Here is a 23,356-nt window from a genome sequence, read left to right on the forward strand (position 1 = left end):
TGCCGTAGTGCGCATACATTATTATTATTATAGATTTTTTTTAAGTTAGTGTCTGCATGGATCATATTTGTTCACAATACGAAAGTGAAAGTATGCACAGTGGGGAACTAAAGTCTGAGACCACATTGAAAATGTAGTATTCAAAATCTAATTGGTGGAAAGTTTTAGAATGTTTAAAAAATAAAACAAGAATGTGAAAGGAAAAAGGAACATTTTTTTGCCTTTTTTATATTCTCCATGTTCATTCCTTTATGTGAAGTGTTTAAAGAAGGACAAGATGGTTTTTGAGATCAGGATCTTCAAGTTTTACACAAAGATGTGGAGTTCATACAGCAAACTGAAATATTCGAACTATCTTTACAATCAAATTTTTTGTTCAAATTTGAGATTATTATTCTTTTTTTTTTTTACCTTTGGACCCCACATTGTCACAATGTAATGTTTCAGCATCAAATGTCCAGTTTAGTATGTTCAATTTTTTCAACCCATTTATAATGTGTTGCACTGGTATAATTAAAATGGCTCTTGCACAAGATAACTTATCAGTCATAAAGTCATTTGGACTAATATTCAAAATCTCAAATTACCTAATGTAATGATATGATATGCAAACCATTGCATACACCTGTATCAAATAAATGACATTTACAGTTGCATGTCACAGTATATGGCCCTCATTTCTTAGCCACTGGTTTTTATTCCATGTGATAAGTAAAACAATGAGGTCTGATGCTTAGAGCGAATGGCATGAAGTTGCATCACATTGCACGGAAGCATGTAAATCATCTAAAGCGATCATAATACTACAGGATCAATGTGACCACATGCAGATGAACAGTTAACGTGGGAATCCTCGCCTCTCACCTATTGGATAACAACAAACCACACAGGTGAACAAGGAAGAGGTGTAAGCCTGAGCCACGAGGAAGCTAAACAAACACATGCCGTACACACAGCCTCGGTTGTGTCAGTCCGATGAATATAGACACGCATTTGGATAAGTTGTGAAGGTGTACCGGGGGAAATCCGTGAATTTTACATGTTACACACCTACACTTGGACGGGGCAAGCCCAGCAACTGCGATAAGGCGATAGCTGGACGGGAATCCCCACCTACAAGCTCAGGTGTCTCCCAGCTGCATTTCAGGGAAGAGGGAGAAGGAGGGGAATAGTGTCCTCGGCCCACCTATGGCACCGATTTGCCTAGCATATGTAACACACGCTGTATGGCAAGTAGTAGTAACATTTAATCTATAAACTGCACTGATATCTAATTTAACATTACTAGTACTTATTTTCTTAGATACTAGTATATTTTCCATTAAGTGCTAGTACTTATTCATTAACTACTAGTACTCAGTTTTTAGGTACTAGTACTTATTCTTTAGCCACAAGTGTCTTTTGTAAAGTAACTATTCTTATTAATTAGATACTATTATTTATTTATTAGATACTAGTACTTAATTCAGTAGTGACTAGTAACTTTTATATTGTTACTAGCAGTGTTTGGAATAACGGCGTTTAAAAGAACGGCGTTAGGTAATGACGTTATTTTTTCAGTAAGGGGTAATCTAACTAATTACTTTTCCTGTCGTTACAATGCCGTTACCATTACTGGACGTTAAATGCGGTGCGTTACCTATGCATTAATTTAATAAACTATGTAATCCGAACGTATGTACACATGTACACATGTAATGTGTACATGCAATGTGTGACACACATTTACAAAGCTAGTGGCCAAAAACACTTTTCTTACAAAGATAAAACTTGAAGTGCAGGATAAAACTCTTGCTGTCTGTTGACATGCAATAAATATTGAAAGTTATGTACGAACACCTGTCTGTTCTCCTCATTTTAACTGACTTGTGAAAACTGTAAAGAAAAAAAAAATTATTTGACATTTTTTTTTTCAGTAACGAAAATAGTTACTTTCCCTGGTAACGAGTTACTTTTATTATAGAGTAATTCAGTTACTAACTCAGTTACTTTTTGGAACAAGTAGTGAGTAACTATAACTAATTACTTTTTTAAGGTAACGTTCCCCACAGTGGTTACTAGTAACACATTTTAAAAAAAATGCCATTGAATTTTATGGGGATCCATCATTGAGATATCAACTATTCAGTTATGACTAGTATGTATTCCACTATTGACTAGCACATAATTTTCATGTACTAGTAGTTATTCATTGGGTACTAGTATGTATTTTTTACATACTAGTATTCATTCATTAGATACTAGTACCTATTAAATAGATACTAGTACTTATTCAGTAGATACTAGTACTTAATTCAATAATGTCTAGCAACTTTTATATTGTTACTAGTAACAAATTAATTTTTTTTTGCTATTGACTTCTATGGGATCCATCATTGATATATCAACAATTCAGTTTTGACTAGTATGTATTCCACTAGTGACTAGTACTTAATGTTTGTATGTATTTTTTTGATACATTCATTAGAACACTTATTAAATAGACACTGGTACTTGTCCATTAGATACAAGTACTTATTTATTATAAAAGACACAAGTACTTATAGAACAAACACTAGTACCTAAATAATAAACACTACCTAATGAATAAGTACTAGTACTTTATGGAAAAGATACTAGTATCTAAAAAAAAAATAATAAAAAAGTACTAGTAACATGAAAAAAGACACTAGCACGGCTTATAGATTAAATGTTACATCAGCTTTCCATACACGCGGTCTATTTACCACGAAGCACATGCAAATAGTATTCTGGCTCAGTGCGCTAGAATACTGAGGAATCCTAGTGACACGAGGGGAGCACCGCTGATGTCACCGCTGGAATGCAAACAGTATTTGCATGAGCTGCAGAGGAAGAACAACAACAAGGAAGGCTGTGATATGTGTTCTTGCTTCAGCCTTTCAAAGCCTGGTCGCATCCAAAACCAAAAGCCGAGGCGCTGCTGTGATAGAACAGACAATGCATCTGCTGTTTCTCGCAATTCTGCTTTTTGCTTGTTCCTGTTCCAGAGCCTGCTGTAAGAAAGGCATGCACTGATCGATGAAGGTCAGCCAAACCGCAGCATTTGTATAAAGAAAACCAAAAGCTGATCAGCCGTAAAACAGTGGTTAAGGGACTGCGTCTAATTCTGCTGACGGCTGCGGAATGACTTTGTGTTTTTACTGGTTTATTTACTGAAGGGGATGAAGTGAGTCAGCAATAATAAAAACGAGAAAGAAGAAAAGTGAAAATGATTTAGCAGAAGTTTATTCTAAAGAGCTGATCTGTTTTCTATTTGCAGAAGAATCTGTTGAAAACGCATGAAAAATGCAAGGTGGGGAAAATATTTTATTTGCGTTCCCTCGAGAAACTTTCTCTAGCAAAACATTTGGTTTCCTCCATAGGCTAGCTAAAAATAATTGTTAAATATGGTTTTTCACAAACGTTGTGAGAGCAAATGCACACTTTCTCGTGGCAACAAAAGTTTTCGCAAGCATTCTCAAAAGCATTGAATGGGAGACCAAATATTTTCATATTTATACGAGCAAGCGAAAGCTTCTCGGATATCTCACTTTTTCATGAGAGAACACACAATTTTTGCGTTCCCCTTTAAACCTTTGTTCGCTCGCAGAAAACACTGAAATTATTTTCTAGTTCAGTGAACTAACGTGAAGTTTCTCGACGAAAAGTCTTGCGAGCGAACGCAAAAACATTAAAATATTGTTTTTCCTCCGATTTCATTTTTCCCCACCACGTCCTTGTATAGTGGGCTTCTTCGCACTATAGTGATGTTCATATGATTGAATATAAAAATACTGAAGATACATAAATATTGCAAAAAGTTTTTACTTTAAAATAAGTTTAAATGTATAAAATTATTTAAAGGTGCTGATAAGGGGATTTTAAGCACAGAAAATATGTAAATCTTTAGGAGAATTCCACTGTGTAAGAATGACATTAGTTTAGTTATATTAGTGCTATGGTATGTTACAACTAGGGTGGCAGTATTACTAAATTTTTTTTTTTTTAAATGTTATCTAAAAATTCTCATTCCGCTTCACTCTTGTAGTTTTTCTTGCAAAGCACATACATGTGTGAACAAAACACGTTAGTTTCAAAAGTGCCCTATAAAATGTTAGATTTTATGCTGCCACCAAGTGGTCACTACAAAGACGTGCGTAACAATTTCTGAATTTCATGAGATTTGCTAAGCCAATGTAAGGCAAACTGTATGTATTTCTCTGCTTTTATTACTCATTCATAAAAAATAAAAATAAAAGTCCTTGGACCCTAAACAGACCTACAGCTCCAGTCAATTGCCACAAACAAAAAAAACTGTATAATGTGCCTCTTCCGATCCAATATTTTCGTATTCGAAACTTAAAAACAAAACACATAAAATACAGTCCATGTAATAGCACAGCATTCACAGATACCTCCTCACACAGGAAGTCTCTGCATAATTACAAACTCAAAGATTTAAGACAAATAAAAACCGATAAGAAAAATAAATCAGACAACTTTTGGCCTTTCTCATGAGCCATGAAAACAACGGGGCATTTTCACTGTTAATAGTCCATTATGAATGCATCAGAGACTAAAGTCATGAATAAAATCCTCTTAAGATTCATACAGAAGAACAGTGAATGCTATACTTGAACAGATCACAGATCTGCTTAAATGATATACTTTTATACGCTTCATCAGTCATTTCAACCGTGTGTTGTTGAGTCGTGGAGATGCCACATCTGGCTTAACATCGTCATCCGTCTCCCAGCCCTCCTTCTCCTCATCCTCCTGATTTTCCTCATCAGTGGAGAACAGCTCATCCTCAAAGAACGATCCACCCAGTCCGTACTCCTGTGTATGAACCGACACCTCATTGGACAGCAGATGTGGAGAACCCTCAATGAAGTCTGCAAACCTGTGCGCAAGACAGAGTACTCTTATTAGAATTAATGTATTCATTTTTGGTCTTATTGATCATGTTTCTTCAATATTCTGAAGACAGAATTATACTTAAAAGGTCTTTTATGTGCTAAATTATGACCAAATGTATGAGTTTTCAGCAAAGTTTTGATCTTGTTGACAATTTTGCTTATCAAATACCATACAGTAGGCTAAGCAAGCAACCTAAATTAGATAATTGGGCATTTTAGGTTTCTCTCAAGACATTCTCAATAAAATGCATTATTTTATTAACACTATATATTTGTTTCTCAATTGTGCTCTCATACCTCTGAGGAGACTGGAGCCTGGAGACAGTCTTCCAGGTGTTGAACTCTGGACTGCTGCAGTATTTCCTAAGCTCGTCTAGAGCTTTCTGAGTCTCCACCTCTGACTGTCTCTGATACTGCTCTTCTGTTAGCAGAAGGCGGGGCTCCAGTTTCTTTGGCTTCAGCTTCCTTTAAACATTCATTCAGCAAGAAGACAATGACTATGTTGCTTAACATGTACTTGAACAGCATTTATTAAAGTTGTACACTCACTGATAAAGCAGGAAGACCTTGGTAAAAGGGTACTCCATGTTCTTGGAGCAGAACGCAGCTATCATGATGGCCAGAGCCACTTGCTGGACCTGAACTCCAGCGTACACCAGCAGAAGGCCGAAGATCTGCAGCGTCCAGGACAGGATGTTGACACTTCGCTGATCCACCAGGGGGCCATAGCGGTAACACACCGCAAAACTGATGAACCCAACCACAATGATATAGCCTAAACATTTACAACATAAAAAACAATCAGTAACTGATATGCTTTCAATAAAATATTTTCAACAACTCAAATGTTAATAATATTCCAATTAAAAAAAAAGTAATAGGTTGTTTGCACATGAAATGCAGATGGAGGGCAGGAAGATATTTTCTACATAGAGTGCAATATCAGTCTGTGTTTTGCAACATTTTATGGTTGCTCAAATAGATCGAACCAAGGAACCACAAGGAACTTTTTTTTTTATTATGTACCAAAGGTTTTTGTTCATCAGGTGGGAAAACCGCCGGTTCCCGCCTCCTCCTTCCCTTGAAAGAACATTGATACAGTCTTATTGTGTTTGAATTTGACACAACATGAGGAACTGTAAATTGACAATTTTCAAGTCAGGTTCTTTTCTTCCATATAATTTTTTTCTATATCCATGTTATGTTGTTTTCTGTGAAAACTTGCCGCTCTCTGTATTAACGTGTCCATGGCAACAATAGAATTTTCAATGGTCAAACTTGGGTTGCTGGTTTCTCTTTCCTAATGGAAATGTTTAAGTCATTCCCATAGGTGTGAGGAAATCAAGCATCAAGTGTATTACTTGAGGGAAAACTTAAGGTGCTTTGTGCAACCGGGCACTGGAAGACAAGTCTTGCTTACCACCAACAGTCTGTTACCACCTTAATATCAGGCAAATATTTCAATTCAGTACAAAAATCGCTCCTCTTTATAACAAAGGGATCACGTCCGACACATGTTGTGATTTTCTGTTTATGCCTTTCTCTTGTAATAGTGTTTAAACCAGTACAGTAAAGATTCTGCTTTTCACTTCCTGCCAATCATCTGCATTTTTCACCTCATCAAAATCAAGTGACTGCAAAAAAGCTATACCATAAAAACAAAGTGAATGATAATTTTGATTTATTTAATAAAAAATAATCCTTAGCACTTTTTTTTTTACAAATTGATCAAATCCAGCATATATAAGTCTTGTCCACAATTATTTCACACTGAATATTTTTTGACTAAGGAATGCCATATAACAAAAATTCTATGTATTAAATGTATGCATTAACAAAAAGATTGAACTTTTATTTGTATTTATGTATCCAAAAGAATTCTTAAAACTTACTACCTGACCTAAGGTGGAATTTTACCACAATGTTTTGATGGTTCTCTCACCGATAGCCAGAAGCCAGTGATCTTTAAGAATGATTTGGAGATTCCTAAACACCAGCTGGATGACGTAGAGAGAAAAAGACCATCCGCCCACCAGCAGCACATAGAATGGGCTTTTCTACAGGCCAAGGAAACAAACATGTTGACAATATGACAGTTTTTTAAGATCTAACTATTAATTGTAGGGATGCACCAATCATGATTTTTCATGGCCGATTCCGATACCGATTTTTTACAAACAAACTGGCCGATTCCGATACCGATTTCCGATTTTATTTTTTTATCTTTAAGCAACAAACAAGAAAGAAGGAAAGTGTGCATAAACAAGATGTTTATTTGGTATTTAATAGGCCAAACTGGCTTTTGGCTATTGAAAACAATAACTGCAAACATCTGAAATTAACAGCTACATTACAGACATCAGCATTTAGATTTTGTTTTTGAATTACGTTGAAACTACAGAGAATTGGCCTTAAATTTAGAGATTAACTGTAACCATGTGAAATTAAAGGCAATTACTGCATAGTTCTACAATCCAAACAACACAATCAACACACATTCAATAAGATGTTTCTTGATCAGCATGCAGTATTTTAGTTTTTAAATTTGGTTTTAAATAAAAAAAGGTCTTTACCAGACTAAATAAAAGTATGCTATATAAATAGATTATTCCAAAATGTTAAAATCAAATAATGTTGGTGCGAATAAAACAAAGATGCAAAGTGTTTTCATTCATCCAATAAAAAAAATAATAAAAAAAATTAGGCTAATGATTCACATCTATATTTTTTTCACTTGAGCCAATGAAAAATAAATAACTATTCTCTCAAGTAAAAAAATATAGATGTGAATCATTACCCTAAATTTTTTAATTGGATGAATGAAACACTTTTTCTCAGTATGCTACAGCAGGTGATTTCTAAATCAAATTAAGTCGATGTAATTTTAAGGTAAAATAAAAATAATCAACTGTCGTTTACTTCTGGCTTTTCAAACGTGGATGCAAGTTCCACTTTACAAAAAAAAAAAAAAAAAAAGTTTTGTCACAGTTTAGTCCGTTTCGTTTCTCATCCAACACGTGAGAAGTTGATATGAACATCTCTTCACGTTCTACTCGTGTTCAGGGCTAGGACCGGTAACAGTAAGCTCGCGCAGCTTTAGTGCGCGCAGAAAAGGGACTCTTATTTGTTCGCCAGTATACCAACAGCTGATCGCTTCCTACTGCTATCTGTGCCTCAGAGTCAGACATGTAGGTCTGCATTTCCAGTGCTGATCGGTTGCCCCCAGTGTCCTGCGCACAGATTTCGAAATACTTCCACACAAATGACATAGCGAACGATTACATTGTAGTCTGTGCACGCGACCGCACTTCCGGAAAAATCGGCCTAAAGAAGACCAAAAACCGGCCGATTGCCGATCGCGTATTTTAAGCAAAAACCGGTTTATGGCGGTCAACCGGTGCATCCCTAATTAATTGCTAAAACAAAATTAAAGAATGACAGGAATCTACCTTCGGAAGAAAACGGCCAATGACGAAGATTAAGATGATAAGGGAGGCGATCATTCCAGTGCTCATGCCAGCAGAGTAGTAGAACACTTGACTTCTACACGACAGATCAAGCACAAAGAGTTACCAACACTACCTCAAACTAACACCCAAAATTGTGCCTCCATCCAAGAAAAAAAAAAGAAAAAAAAAGAGCAGAGTTGGCTTAAATTTTTGATTAAGGGAATAGCTCACTCAAATAATCATTTTACTTAATAGTTTTAATTTTGGGGTTAACTATTCTGTATATAAACAGATATAGTTTCAATTACCTGCTCAGAGTCTCTGCAAAAAAGAACAGCAACAGTCCAGCCAGAAAAACCAAAAATAAGTAGATGTCATAATCTATAAGAGAAAAACCAATGTCAAAATCAAGATCACAGTCCCGATCATATCAAGAGCGTGTAGAACTGGAATGGGTTTTCCATTCCATTTGGATTTTCTTTCTTTTAAATACATTTTCAACTTACGTCGACTAGGTTGTACTGTATAGAGTGTATGGGAATCTGAAGGGTCCACTCTGAAACAGGTCTTGTTGCTAAAGAGACTGATGCTCACGGTGGCCTCATTGGTCTGTTCATGTACAAAGTACTGCACAAGTTTCCAGATGCTGAAATGCTCAAGCTCCTGCAGGTCCTGTTCATCATTAACCACCGTCACCTTCAGTTTTGTAGTGCTCCACACTCTCACCTGTTGATCACATAAGAGGAAGGCACTGTCAATACTGATGCAAACATTACTGGTGATATAAACAAAAGACAATTAAAAGTCCTTTACCTGTATTCTAGTCCATGTTTCTCTCCATCCAGGTTTGATGGAGTTATTGTAGCAGAAATGTTGTGCAGCTTGTACAATGATTTCTTGTCCATCTTTTACTTCTATAATGGGACGGGTGGCACCTGCAGGAAGATGAAAATGACAGCAATACTTTGTGTGACTCTATCTATACACTAGTCAACAGTGGATCAAATCCTTACATCAAAGTTGTCTTAATGTCTTAAAACCAAAATGTGTTCTTGTTTTAGGAAAACTTCACTTCAAATGTTGACTACTGTATATATATACACATATACACACACACACAGGTGCATCTAAAATATTTTTTTGAATATCGTTAAAGTTTTTTTTTTACTTATTTCAAAAAGTGAAACTTTCATATTTTCTAGATTCATCGCTTGTAAAATAAAACATTTCAAAAGTTTTTCTGTTTTAATTTTGACGATTAGAGCTTACAGCTCATGAAAGTCAAAAATCCAGTATCTCAAAATATTAGAATCTTTACATTTGAGTTTTATTAAATGACCATCCATACAGTATAAATTCTGGGTATTTCTTGTTCTTTGAAACCACAATAATGGGCAAGAATGCTGACATGGCAATGGTCCATAAAAAGATCATTTACACCCTCCATAAATAGGGTAAGTCACAGACGCTCATTACTGAAAGGGCTGGCTGCTCACAGAGTGCTGTATCAAAGCAAATTCAATTCAAAGTTGACCGGAAGGAAGAAATTGGGTAGGAAAAGGTGCACAAGCAACAGGGATGACTGCAAGCTTGAAAATACTGGCAATTCAATTCAACAAGTCAATTCAAGCACTTAGGAGAGCTTCACAAGGAGTGGACTGAAGCTGTAATTTTTTTTTTTTTTGTCATTGATCTTAGGAAATATTCTTAGATTTTAAGATACTGGATTTTTGACTCATGAGTTATAAGCTCTCATCATCAAAATTATAACAGAAACACTTTTGACATGTTATGAATGAATCTAGAATATATGAAAGTTTCACTTTTTGAAAGAAGTAAAAAAAAAAAAGATGCACCTGTTTGTAAAATATACGTGTAATACTTCTTAAATATAATGTTTTTTTTTTTCCATATGTATATTTTCCAATCAACAATCACCTGTGTCTCGGTTCTACTACAAAACAACTGAGACATATAAATACTGATTTTATTAAATATCGCTTTATTCAAAATATCAGTTTTTACAACTTTGACTAATCGGTTTTTACAGTTTTTATCGCTTTAACAACATCCACTTACATATTAAGCAGGGTAACAACACTTAGCTTTCTTAATTGTCCTAAATCATTTAAAAGCAATATATATACATATTAAACAATAAATATTGCTTACCTGACGTTTGAGACGAATGAAATAAAAACAACACAGCAGTCAAGATAACTTTCAATCTGACAGTTTCGATTCCAAAGCCACTTTCGGATTTCATGAATCCCGCCATGATGTCTTCTCGCGTTTCTTCGATGGTCGGAGTGACGTGACCGACGAGACTCTGGTGTTGAACAGCGTCACCTGCTGCACTGGAGGAAACAGCGCATCTGTCTGCTGCAACGTCACACATCCGTATCAGCAGCAAAATCAAAACGGAACTTATAAAACACTGCGTTTGTTCTTATTTGATAAACCTCTGTTTCTATTTAAATTGGGATATATGTTAAAATGTTTTTGATGTGATATTTTACAGTTATAATCTATAAAGCAATCTATAAAACAGATATGATCTATAGTTCTTAATTTATTTTCGGTAAATATGCATAAAAAATATAACATTTCTTGCTTTAATAATAGTAATAATAATAATAATAATAATAATAATAATAATAATAATAATAAAACAGTCCAATTCAGAATTTTCATTTATTAAGGTTTTTCCATCACATTTCATTTTAAACAGGTGTTACAAGTTTGACAGATACTCCGTTTCACTAACCCTATTAAACAAGTCAAGGCACAGCCTTTTCTCTGCCCTATGCCAGACTGTCTTTTCCTGTTGTGGTTTCTCATAATCCCATCCTTTGTCTTTAAGGCTCTTGCCCCTAATACCATTTGAAAACACCTACTTTCCTCTCTAAGAGCATTCAGCTTCCTTAAGTCAAGCAAATCCTATCTTTTGTCCATCAAATAAAACCTTATAGAGGGAATTTCATTCACTTTACAGAGCATAAACACATATCTCTTCTAGTTAAAGTCTAAATCACTTTCACCTCTGTCATCATTACATGCAGCATGAATTCAGGTGACCATATCACTTGCAACTTGCTGAACAGTGAAAGAGAAAAATTGCAAGCTATGCATGAAATAATTTATAGTTTTAAAATACAAAAACATTTTATTACTTCAGTACAGAAATTCATATAAATTCTTTCAATCGAAGCAAAATATATACAGATAGATCTGAGAGTAAAAGGAGATCCACGTTTTTCTTATAGTTGTATATCACTAATGCAAGATGAATACTCCACTTTAACACAAATTTAAAGAGAAGATATGTACAACAATTGAACAATTTACATGACAGGTAAAGCATGGCCAGGGCATATGTATTGTCCATTTTTAAATAAGCATTTGGACATGCAGGATTAAATGGTCCATTACAAATGCTGGTCACAGATTGTCTCAACCCCAGGCTCCTCCCGGATGGAAATCTGGGACAATTGAAGATGCAGCAGAAAGAGGAGTGGAATATCCCACAGTGAAGTTCTGCAGACCCAACATGAGACATTTCCAACTGTAGCGAAGAGCCTTTCCTACGTTCTGTAAAACAAACAGAATGGTTTGTATGTCCCCTGATGGTTTGGTGCTTTATTAATTTAATTTATTATTATAAATAATTACACAAAATGATTTGGCTGTTAGGGAACATTTGCTTTTCCACAGTGCTTAAGCATTTAGTAAATCTGAGCAGCGAATCAAAATCATTAAACAGTTGGAGGGAAAAAACAACAACAACAACAACAACTGTTTTTGGACTGAGGGAACACAGCTTCATTCACAGATCCAGGAGGTCCAGCTTGTGCCAGCAGCAATACAGAATTAAGACTTTGAGTGGTTTAAATAGGTAAGGATTTCCAGGTAGGCAATTTAGTTGGATTAAACACTATCATTTTAAACTGTAAATAGCATGCAGTTTAGTGGCTTTATGTTAGTGACTGTCCCTCTGTGTGACAACAGGTCAGAAACAGGATGCACTGCTTTATCCTGTGGGAGGAAGTTTCTTCTGCTTGACAATGGATTGCAAACATAAAAAACCTGGTTTTCTGCAATTATTTAAATTGCTTTGAACCTTAAACATAATTTTGCATTTGAAATAGTAAAATTTGAAGAACAAATTGGGCCAGAAACATTAATTTCTTATTTTTGATCCCTCTGTTTTATTTTGCATCATTGAAAAAGCCAGCCATTCACACCAAACTTGATCAAGTTAAGTTACTGAATGCTTTGAAACAAAACAGAGATGCTATACATGTTAAGTGGATTACAGTGAGATGCATTTACTAAGCATACTCCATTTACTCACAGTCTCATCAGTTTTAATCGGCTAAGTCTGATAAGGAAACAGTCTGATGCCAGACAGGCTATCCATTGATCTTTGACCCAGTCTAACACAGAGTCAGCAAATTCACAGAAAAATCATGTGCTTGTTCAGAAAATAACAATTTATATGGTTATTATTTCCAAAGCATCAACTGAAGTGGGACCTGTGCATGATTTCATAATCAACACTATACAATTTCATGGTTATTGCAAAAACATTTTGTTTTTGAAAGCATCTTTTCATTACTGAAAAACACATGACAGTTTTCTGTTGTGTTACGTCACCCTTTCACTCATAAACAGGATTTTGAAACTCAGTGGCATTTGTAAGATTTTAAATCAGGAAACACCATTTTGACAAATCTAAAGTATTATTCTATATGCTTTAATCCGTGCAACAGAAAATCTACATAAACACTTGAAAATAAAATTAATCAGAAGTGTTATCGGAGCTACAAGAATTACAAACCACAACCAATTTACAAATACTGCTGGAACAGTTACTTGTCACTGTTGGCTATTTATTATTTTGGAGCAGGCAAAAAATAAAAATAAAAAACTAAATAAAAATCTACATGACTATTTAGAAGTTAAGTAAGATATTTTTTTGATTGCTTGCACTGTCTTCATCTGTAAGTCGCTTTGGATAAAAGCGTCTGCTAAATGAATAAATGTAAATGTAATATTTATTTTAAAGAAGTTCATACTTTTATTTTTCAAGCACTTATTAAACTTATCAAAATAAATGTCGTTTTTAGAAACTGGAACAAAAGACAACTATTTTTAACGTTGATAATAATATATATATATATATATATATATATATATTTATCAGATAAACGCAGCCTTGGTGGGCATAAGAAACTTCTTTTTAAAACATTTTTAAAATCTTAAAGAGCCTTTTGAAAGTTTAGTGTTTATAAAAAGCAGTTAGCCTACATAAAACGGACACTATTTCAACTGAACAGAGATGACATAACTAAATTCAATGATGAACTGCCTTTAACTATCATTTTGCATTATTGAGACACTGTTTTCCAAATGAATGTTGTTCAGTGCTTTGGCGCAATGTATTTTGTTTAAAGCACTATATAAATAAAGGTGATTGATTGATTGATAAATAATTTGTTACAATATTCACAAGGCATAATATTCAACTTACCTTTCTGTATTTTTTATACTTTTCTTTCTTTTTTGCTTTCTTTTCCTCCTTTAGTTTGTGTTGGCTGTCATCTTCCACTAAAGGCTCGTATTGAGATCTCTCTGACAGTAAAGTGAAGTGCAGATCTCTGGGTTTCTCTCTCTGATTCTGCTCCGGTGCGCCGGTATCAACCTGCCGCCTGTATCTGCCGTCCTCAAAGAGGCCAAGCCGCGGGACACAGAGAGACTTGGGCTTCATGGTCTTCACCAGGGACGTGTTGTTCGTGCACACACTGATCAAGCTCTCAGGACTGCATACGCACATCCTCTTGGAGCAGCTCCGCAGTGTTTGGGTTTGGCTGGACTCCAGCTGTGATTGACTCCTTACATCATCAGGTTCACAGTCTGAGACTGGAGTGCAAACTCTTGTTGACAGTCCGGGGTCAGTGAAGTATATTCAAATCTAATTTAATTTTCATTCTATTGAATTAACTATTGAACTCATTTATGGGCCTATTGAACTACATAGGGACTGTTAAAGCTATAATAATAATAATAATAATAATAATAATAATAATAATAATAATAATAATAATAGCTTATTGTGTGTGGGGTGGAACCATACAAAAACACATTGACTAAATCATTCGATTGATTTAGATTAATAGAGCATACTGGCACTTTCCACAAAATAGACACTGGAATAAAAAAAAAAAGAGGTCAGTGAAGGAACTTACTTTAGAAATTATAGACCATCAACTTCAGAAGGTCGTACTAAATTTAATGAGCTTTTTTATTATTTTGGTCTAAAAACTGTTTAAAACCCTGATTTGTGTGACTTTGCAATTCACATCAAAATTAAGCTATTAAAGAAAATATTAAAACAAACAAACAATCAATAAATCGACTAAATAAATAAATGATTGTAAATTTAGCATATGTACTGCAAAATTAGTCTGGTGAGCCCATATAGCTCATTTGCTTTTCTTAAAAAAACTTAAATTAAATGAATTTTTAGTAGAAACAGTATTTTTTAAAGGTCAGGGACAGGGTACACTAAAGTACCATATTTGTTGAATGTGTACTTTTTTAATCAATTTAATCTGTTATTTTGTTAAATCACTAATGTAAGCAAAATGTTATTTTCCTACAAATAACTTCAAACGTTACATCAAAGTTTTAAGCTAATTAAATTATGACTGATATGTTTTTGTAGAAGTTTTGACAACATTTTGAAAGACCAGACCAACATGTGCAAAACCTGGACCATAATATTATGAGTTAAGCGCAGACCCGCCCCCTTGTGACCACGTGATCATTGACTGACAGGAGTGAAATCACTAAAGCGAAAGCTGAACGAGCAAGACATTTGGACATAATTCCGCTTGATCGTAAGTATACATTTAGTTTATTAAATAACAGGTATAATGGGTCTTTGGCTTGACCTAAAATCATTATACGAATAGTTGAATTGAACTTTAACTTTTTAAAAGGTAGGCTATTATTTAATGTTACAGTCGATGATGGTTGGGAGTTATAGCCTAAATTAAACCGTCATTAATGATTACATTGACTGTTAACTGAATGCTTTTAAATTACTTTATTTTCATTTTTTGTAGTGTTTCTAATCTACTGGATGTTCCGTTTTAAAAGTTGTCTTGTCATAGTCTCTAGTAGCATAATTATCCGTATTTTTCTCAATCATCAGCATCACTACAAGACTGAACGAAATAATAGATTAAATGTATTACTTGCTTAGAATACTTGATATTAGAAGGGAAACGTTCTTGAATTAGATTACACACACTTTAGACTGACAGTGACAACAAAGGGTGGCAATAAAAATGTCAGATTCTTTAACTGGGTGTGTTAGTTACAAACTGTTGGCGTAATTTTTTTGCAGAATTACACAATCAATGGCGTATTTCAAAGCAAATTCACCTACATAACACATCAATCCAAAGTGTAGTTACTGATTTGACTACCAGTTTTGTTACTGTTGTTCTATGAGTAATCCAAGATACAGATGTATGATGCAAGTACTGGTGATGATTTTTTAGCATGTGATGTTTTCAAAATCACATGGCATTAAGTGTACATGGATATACAGTCATGCTTTTATATATATATATATATATATATATATATATATATATATATATATATATATATATATATATATATATATATATATATATATGCATATATATGCTGGAGAGCTAACAATCACAGCACTTATCACAGCCTGTGTGTAGCCACTCATAAAATGACATGGTCACTCATAAAATGGTGTACACAATTAAACCACAGAAAAAGTCTTTCAAACAAAAACCCACATGTATGAAACTGGTTAACTTCTGCAACTTCACTTAGTGGTTCCTTATTCCTTTGCTGTTTTTTGCAGATTGCAACATTGATGTTGAAAGTACAAACCATTTATAGATTAAGAGAAAGTCCTCCACACGCCAGTATACTTTGGGTCATACGTTCTTTTGAACATACTTGGATCCTTAGATTTGATAAGAATCTCTTACTGAAAGTTCAAGATGATTATTAATTAGTGTATTACATATTGTACCTGTACCAATCTGTGTTTTTTCTTATCTTTTTCCTGTCACTTTTGTTCGCATTTCGAAATTGCATCTTTCTAGTCCATGTCATGTGTTTGTTCAGTAATCACTCCTTCACTGTGTCCAGACATGTCTTGTTTAATCATTGGTTCTTGTGTATTTAAATTTCCTAGGTTTTCCTGTCCTTTATCATTTATTTCATAACACTCTTTAAATCATTTTGTTTTCATTGTTGGTCCGCTTTCGTAGAGGAAAAATAAAAAAGCTGGTGAAACCTTGGACATTAAGTTTAAGAAAAAAAACCTGTGGATTGATCAACTGCATTTTAATGAATTTGCCAGATTTAAGCACTGCATGGTGAGAAAAGTGTGGTAACATGTCTTTTCCATTATTTATGAGATAAATAAGTTAGTAAATGTATTTTTAAACAATTTTCGTCTCTCATTCAAGGACAGTCTCAAAAAATCAGGACAGCCATGCTTCTTTAAAAAGTGCTAATTCTATGCTGGATCCAATTGATTTAAAAAGAAAACCTCTTTTGTCAGTACAAAGGTATTTAACATCTGCTTAGTCATACTGAACATTTAAAAGTAAGACATAATTTATAAGGACTTTGCATAAATACAGCCAACCTATATTTTTTCTGAAGGTTTGGTAAGCAGAGAAAGCTGAATGATGTGACAAACAAAAGCCAGGCATCAATGACTGAACCAGTTGCTTTCCATTTTGAAGACTTTGCCACTGAGCAACAGTAAGAAATGTATACAAACTGTCTCCCTTTATGTCTCGTAAATTACACCCCTGTTCCTGTGATTGTAAAGCTGAATTGCTCCAGTCTTCAGTGTCAGTGTTTACTGCCTTTACTGATCCATTTAAAGCATATTTTCAGAATAAAGTTATTCATTCATCTGACCCCAAATTTGTTGGACAGCAGTATATTCTGCTTCAGGGTCCAGTCGTACACTTTTATTGTCAATGTATTTTCACAGGTCTCACAAGAATAGTATTCCTGAATTAACTGTCCATTCAAATTCAGCAATGAAGTGCCAGCAAGAATTTAAATCAAGACTGAAAGCCAAATTTCAGTGTATTTACAATGACGTGCCCAAACAATCACATCCCACATTCCTGAACGACATCTTCACAGAGCTTTACATCATTGAAGGGGAAAGTGAGAATGTCAACAAAGAACACGAGGTGAGACGGATCGAGACAGCGTTGAGGAGAAAAACCACAGTGGAAATTCCAGTCAAATGCAATGACATTTTTAAACACTCATCTGAAGAAAACAGACCCATCAAATGTGTGCTGACTAAGGGTGTTGCAGGCATTGGGAAAACAGTTTCAGTGCAGAAATTTATACTGGATTGGGCTGAGGGCAGCGCTAACCAGGATATCAAGTTTGTGTATCCGCTTCCATTCCGAGAACTGAACCTGATGAAAGGGAAACACTTCAGCTTGACTGAGCTTCTCCAACACTTCAAAATGGAAACAGGCTCTGGAGATAATCTTGAAAACCAATTAGTTCTCTTCATCTTTGACGGTCTGGATGAATGCCGCTTTCCTTTGGATTTCCAGAATAACGGAAAGTTGAGTAACCCAACTCTGCCAGCTTCTATTGATGTTTTGCTAACCAACCTCATCAGTAACAATCTGCTTCCTGATGCCCTTATTTGGATAACATCTCGACCAGCAGCAGCCAGTCAGATCCCTCTTGAGTATATCGATCTGGTGACTGAAGTTCGAGGGTTTAATGATCCACAAAAGGAGGAATACCTCACCAAGAGAATAAATGATAAACACCTCTCTGGTCGTATCATCACACACTTAAAGTCATCAAGAAGTCTGTACATCATGTGTCATGTACCAGTCTTCTGTTGGCTCTCCGTTACCGTGCTAGAGAGAATGTTCAACACAGCAGAAGATGAAGAAATCCCCAAGACTCTTACTCAAATGTACACACACTTCCTTCTCCTCCAAACCCATGCGAAAAACATGAGATACACCAGAGAGCACAACCCAGGCCCAGAGGATGAAGAAAGGATTTTAAAGCTAGGTAAGCTAGCCTTCCAACAACTGAAAAATGGCAATCTGATATTCTATGAGGAAGACCTGATGGCCTGTGGGATTGATGTGAAGGAGGCAGTGGTGTACTCAGGAGTTTGCTCACAAATCTTCCGAGAGGAGTCTGCATTAACAGAGAACAAAGTCTACTGCTTCATCCACCTGAGCATTCAGGAGTTTTTGGCAGCCATGTATGTGTATTACATGTTTAAGGTCCACCACAGAAACGTTCTGGGTCATGAAGAGCATCAAGAGCTTACAGAGACCATCTTGTTTGACTTGCATAAGACTGCCATTGACGAGGCTCTAAAGAGCGAGAATGGACATCTGGATCTATTTCTCCGCTTCCTTCTTGGACTTTCCTTGGAGTCCAATCAGAGCCTTTTACAAGGCTTGCTTTCTCAGTCTGGTAGCAGAGACTGTCAGAGCATTGTGGAAACCATTGAATATATAAAGAAAATGATAGAGGAGATGTCCGTGCCGGAAAAGTCTATAAATCTCTTCTACTGTCTCAATGAACTCAATGATCTCTCTTTGGTCAAGGAGGTCCAGCGGTTCCTGAACTCAGGGCATTTTTCTAAACTGTCCCCTGCACAGTGGTCTGCTTTGGTTTTTGTCTTACTGACATCAGAAGAGAAGCTGGATGTGTTTGACCTGAAGAAGTATATCAGATCGGATGAAGGCCTCACCAGATTGATGCCAGTGGTCAAAGCTTCAGAAACTGCGCTGTGAGTTTTTGTTTTAGTGTTTTTTTTTTTTGGTGTTGATTGAGGTCACGTGTGTGTTTGTGTTTCTCATTTATTACGTTCACATTATATTCCAGACTGGATAATTGTGGACTTACTTTGAGATGCTGTAGAACTCTTGCCTCCACTGTTGGCTCGAGCTCTTCTAATGTACGAGTGCTAGATTTGTGCAGTAACTCCATTGGAGACAAAGGGCTGGAGCTTCTGACCGCCGGACTGGAAAACACACAGTGTAATTTAGAGGAACTGAGGTAAAGTTCTTAGACACTGAAATAGAAATCTTATTAAACCATTATAAATGTCTTTACTTTTATCATTTTAATGCTTTTGTTAAATCGGAGGGAAACAAGATGCCAAACTAACTCTATCCAGGGTACTGAAGACGTTTACCTAAAATGTTTTTTGAAAATACTACATATGAAAAACCATTAAAAAACATTTTAGCATATCTGAATTACTTTTAATTTCCTTAACAAAATGATTCCATATTGTAGTTGTAAATTAATATTTAGTCCTGTAGCACATCATGTGATATGTTACTCTTTCCTCAGGCTATCATACTGCAGAATCACCACACGCGGCTGCTCCGTTCTTAAAACAGGACTGCTTCCAAACCTTCCAAACCTTAGGGTGCTGGACCTGAGTGAAAACAGTCTGAGAGAAGCAGGAATTAAGATCTTAGCCGATTACGTGAAGGATCAGCACTGTAAACTTGAGATACTGAGGTCAGTTGCAACAGAATTAAACCTCTTCAAACCATTCTTCAGATCATCAGAAGGAATTTGTTTGGTCTTCATGATCACTTGTCATTGAATTATTCATAGACTTAAGGACTGCAGAGTTACAACTCAGGGCACCATTGCAATAGCTTCAGCTCTGCTGTCTAACCCGTCACACTTAAGAGAGCTCGATCTGCACTGGAACAATCCAGGAGATGATGGAGTGGAGAAGCTTTCCGCTGTCATACAGCACCCACTCTCACAGCTTGAAACACTTTGGTATTTTTTTCTCTTCTCTTTGTATTGTTATATGTATATATGTATATACTATCATTCAAAAAAAATTAATAAATGCATATTTTATATAAAAAAAGCATAAGGACACAAAGACATTTATATTATTACAAGAACCATGTAGCACTGAAGTCTGTCTTAATTGCGACTGAACATTTGCCATCACATAAATTAATTACAAAAATTGTAATAAGGTTTCAAAATCTTACTGTTTTTTCCTGTATTTATCACATTAATCATTGTGAGCATAAGAGACTTCATTAAAAGACATAACTACTATTTTTTACCAAATGTCCTAAATGTTTATTTTTCAACCGGTAGGCTAAGTTACGGTTTGCTCACTGAGAAATCCTGTCAGTCTTTGGCTTCGGCTCTGAGGTCCAGCTTCTCTACTCTGAAAGCTTTAGATCTGAGTGGCAATGCCATCTATGATGAAGCAGTGAAAATGCTCTCAAATGGACTTGGAAGCCCTCACTGTAAAGTAGAGATTTTGAGGTAAGGGTTTTAAATCTGCACTATATTTATATCCTACCCTCAGCAAACTCTTGAAGCATATCCTGCCTCTTCAGGTTGGCATTGTGTGAGATCACAGAGGTGGGGGTTGATGATTTGGCCTCAGCTCTCGTTTCTAACCCAGCTCATCTGAGAGAGCTGGACCTGAGACAGAACCACATAAAAGATTTCGGTGTATCAAGACTTGCTGAAATGGTGAAGATTTCCAACTGTAGGCTGGAGATGTTATGGTGAGCACTACAAGCTTTGAGACTATGTAGGTAATTTCAGTCTTAGGTGTACCAACTATTGTCGATTTTTGTAAATGTCATACTTTGTATTCAATTGAAGTTTAAGGCTCAAATTACAATCAATAGTGATAATGTGACATTGATGTCAGTTGTTTTTTCTTTTATTTGGATGCTGAATAGTGACATTCTATTAAGCAAATTATGAATCTAGTTTTAAATGTTTTAACAACAAGAGCATTTTATGAACACACGTCTTTCATAACAGTTTAGGAGACAGTGGGGTCACAAAGGACGGTTGTGGTGTCCTCGCTGCCGCTCTAAACTCAAACCCGTCGTATCTGAGAGAGCTGGACCTGAGCAGTAATGGGCTCACAGACGCAGGGATGAGGCTTCTTTCTCCTGTCCTGAGGAATCACAGCAACAACATTATGAAATTAGAGTAGGTTCTGTACATATATTTTAATGAACATTTTAATGTATCAGATAAACTGTGTTAAGTAAAAATAATTGTTCAAGATTTTTTTAAAACAAATTAGGATGCATTAAATTAATCAAAAGTCACAGTACAGATTGTTTATTTATTTATTATTATTTTTTATTTAGATTATTTCAAATAATTTGAATTTTCTATCTAGCAAAGAATCCTGGAAAAAATACATTTTTAGAAGAAAAAAATTAAGCAGCAAAGTCTTTTCAACATTGATAAGAGGAAATGTTTCTAGAGCTATTATGATTTTTAAAGGATCATGTGACACTAAAGACTGGAGCAATGGCTTTTGAAAATTCTGCTTTGACCTCACAGGAATAAATTACATTTTAAAATTTATTAAAAAAGAAAATGTAATTTTAAACTGTTATAATAATTCGCAATATAACGGTGTTTCCTGTATTAATGATTATACCATACTTTTGATCAAACAAATGCAGCCAATAAAAGATACTTCTTATAAATGTATACAATTGTTAAGTAAAATGCCACTATCATTGTTTTCCCTAGTTTGAGTCAGTGTGGTTTAACCATGGCCTGCTGTGATTCACTGGCTGCAGCTCTTCAAGAAAAACCCTCAAGTCTTAGAGAGCTGAATTTAGGAGTAAATAATCTACAAGATCTGGGAATTGAAATCCTCTGTGCTGGACTGCAAAATCCACATTGTCAGCTGCACGCTTTAGGGTATGTATCTACTGGGTGCTGTATCTACAACTTTCCAAGTTGCTTTCAGAGATGTTTTGTTCATATGTCACTAATGTTTTTCTGTATAGGCTGTCTAACTGTGGGGTCACAGGGGAAGGTTGCACAATTTTAGCCTCTGCACTGAGATCTGAACACTCACTTTTAAGAGAGCTGGACCTGAGTGAAAACAATCTCACAGATTCAGCCGTGAGGCCACTATCGGTCTTACTAGATGATCCAGACTGTAAACTAGAGAAACTTATGTAAGTAGTTCCTGTTGTGATATTTGCTGTTATAAACTCCTGAAACAGCATAATAGCAACAGTGTGTCATACAGAACACACAAGTTGTATATTTGCACGTGATGAGCTTTAATCAAATTTATTTGATGAACCTTTTCTTCTGTCTTTCCAGCTTGTATTAAAATCAGGCCTGTTTGTACCACAGCATACATCAACATTTGATGAAAGTGTAGCAGAATGCTGCCATTCCTCGCCACGGATGATTGCACTTCTTGTTAGTAATTTATATGATGCATTCATATGTTTTATTTTTAGATCCTTTATTTATATTGTTCTTATATAACACTGAGGACTTTTAATATTACTGAAGAGAGAATTATCTGTTGCACTGCAATAGTGTTGGTTTTACAAAGCTGTGATTTTCATTTGAGACTAATATGTACTATGTACAGTTATAAGCGTTACATGTTGACTGATGCATTGCTGTTGTTTTCAAAAGATGAGCCAAGGTGTGCAATGCATGTGTTTTTATAACTTGTAAGAAAAGACTCAGAACCTCTTAACTGTAAAGGTCAACGCACTATTTCCGCTGCAACTATGCAAACCCTTTTTCATTACAAGATATAGCTCTAAAGCAATCAGGAAGGTTGTTTGCATAAATTTAATTGGTTAGATTTTTGTTTATGTTGTTTAAATTAATGCTATCTTTATTTGTTAATGTGTGGGAAGACATTTATAATGTAAAACCTTAAGTTACACATTTTTTTTTTTTATATGTGTCATTCATTTAGAAAATGTGTTTAAAATCATGTAAAACTTTTTTGTTTGTATCAAACCATAATACATCTTAATTAAAAGACAAAGTTATTTGGTGATGGCATCTGTATTCACTCGCCTTTTTCAAAATGAAAGCATATTTTGAACACTT

The 23,356-nt window shown here is 35.2% G+C and overlaps 2 protein-coding genes across 6 annotated transcripts; one reads left to right on the forward strand and one right to left on the reverse strand.

Annotated features, from left to right (window-relative positions):
• Positions 1–3,314: 3,314 nt before the first annotated feature.
• Positions 3,315–10,750, reverse strand: nemp1 (nuclear envelope integral membrane protein 1). Its single transcript, XM_026199927.1, has 9 exons — positions 10,541–10,750; positions 9,182–9,303; positions 8,875–9,094; positions 8,677–8,749; positions 8,369–8,462; positions 6,862–6,976; positions 5,469–5,694; positions 5,217–5,384; positions 3,315–4,903 (listed from the first exon to the last, which is right to left on the reverse strand). The coding sequence occupies exons 1-9, from the start codon at positions 10,644–10,646 to the stop codon at positions 4,687–4,689; spliced, it is 1,341 nt and encodes a 446-aa protein (XP_026055712.1). The 5' UTR covers positions 10,647–10,750; the 3' UTR covers positions 3,315–4,686.
• Positions 10,751–15,185: 4,435 nt separating this feature from the next.
• nlrp12l (NLR family pyrin domain containing 12-like) lies at positions 15,186–23,353 on the forward strand. 5 transcript variants are annotated; one of them, XM_026199888.1, is made up of 14 exons: positions 15,212–15,270; positions 16,699–16,806; positions 16,900–17,001; positions 17,099–17,200; positions 17,439–19,241; positions 19,337–19,510; positions 19,811–19,984; positions 20,084–20,257; positions 20,594–20,767; positions 20,842–21,015; positions 21,281–21,454; positions 22,013–22,186; positions 22,276–22,449; positions 22,601–23,353. In XM_026199888.1, the coding sequence occupies exons 2-14, from the start codon at positions 16,778–16,780 to the stop codon at positions 22,608–22,610; spliced, it is 3,438 nt and encodes a 1,145-aa protein (XP_026055673.1). In that variant the 5' UTR covers positions 15,212–15,270; positions 16,699–16,777; the 3' UTR covers positions 22,611–23,353. The 5 variants fall into 5 exon arrangements, with proteins under 5 accessions (XP_026055675.1, XP_026055673.1, XP_026055677.1 ...); XM_026199890.1 differs by lacking the exon at positions 16,699–16,806 and having other exon boundaries at positions 15,186–15,270; XM_026199891.1 differs by lacking the exon at positions 16,699–16,806 and having other exon boundaries at positions 15,241–15,270; positions 16,905–17,001.
• The last annotated feature ends 3 nt before the right edge of the window (positions 23,354–23,356 follow it).

This window comes from Carassius auratus, chromosome 23 (assembly GCF_003368295.1).
Source record: "Carassius auratus strain Wakin chromosome 23, ASM336829v1, whole genome shotgun sequence".
Taxonomy (NCBI): Eukaryota; Metazoa; Chordata; class Actinopteri; order Cypriniformes; family Cyprinidae; genus Carassius; species Carassius auratus.

Coding starts and splice junctions, on each gene's coding strand:
- nemp1 (XM_026199927.1), bottom strand. CDS start 10,646: ATGGCGGGATTCATGAAATCCGAAAGTGGCTTTGGAATCGAAACTGTC. Junction 8,750..8,874: donor TACAGTACAACCTAGTCGAC/GTAAGTTGAAAA, acceptor TTTCTCTTATAG/ATTATGACATCTACTTATTT. Junction 6,977..8,368: donor TTGGCCGTTTTCTTCCGAAG/GTAGATTCCTGT, acceptor CTTGGCCTGTAG/AAAAGCCCATTCTATGTGCT.
- nlrp12l (XM_026199888.1), top strand. CDS start 16,778: ATGAATTTGCCAGATTTAAGCACTGCATG. Junction 17,002..17,098: donor CCTCTTTTGTCAGTACAAAG/GTATTTAACATC, acceptor TTTTTTCTGAAG/GTTTGGTAAGCAGAGAAAGC. Junction 20,258..20,593: donor TCACAGCTTGAAACACTTTG/GTATTTTTTTCT, acceptor TTCAACCGGTAG/GCTAAGTTACGGTTTGCTCA.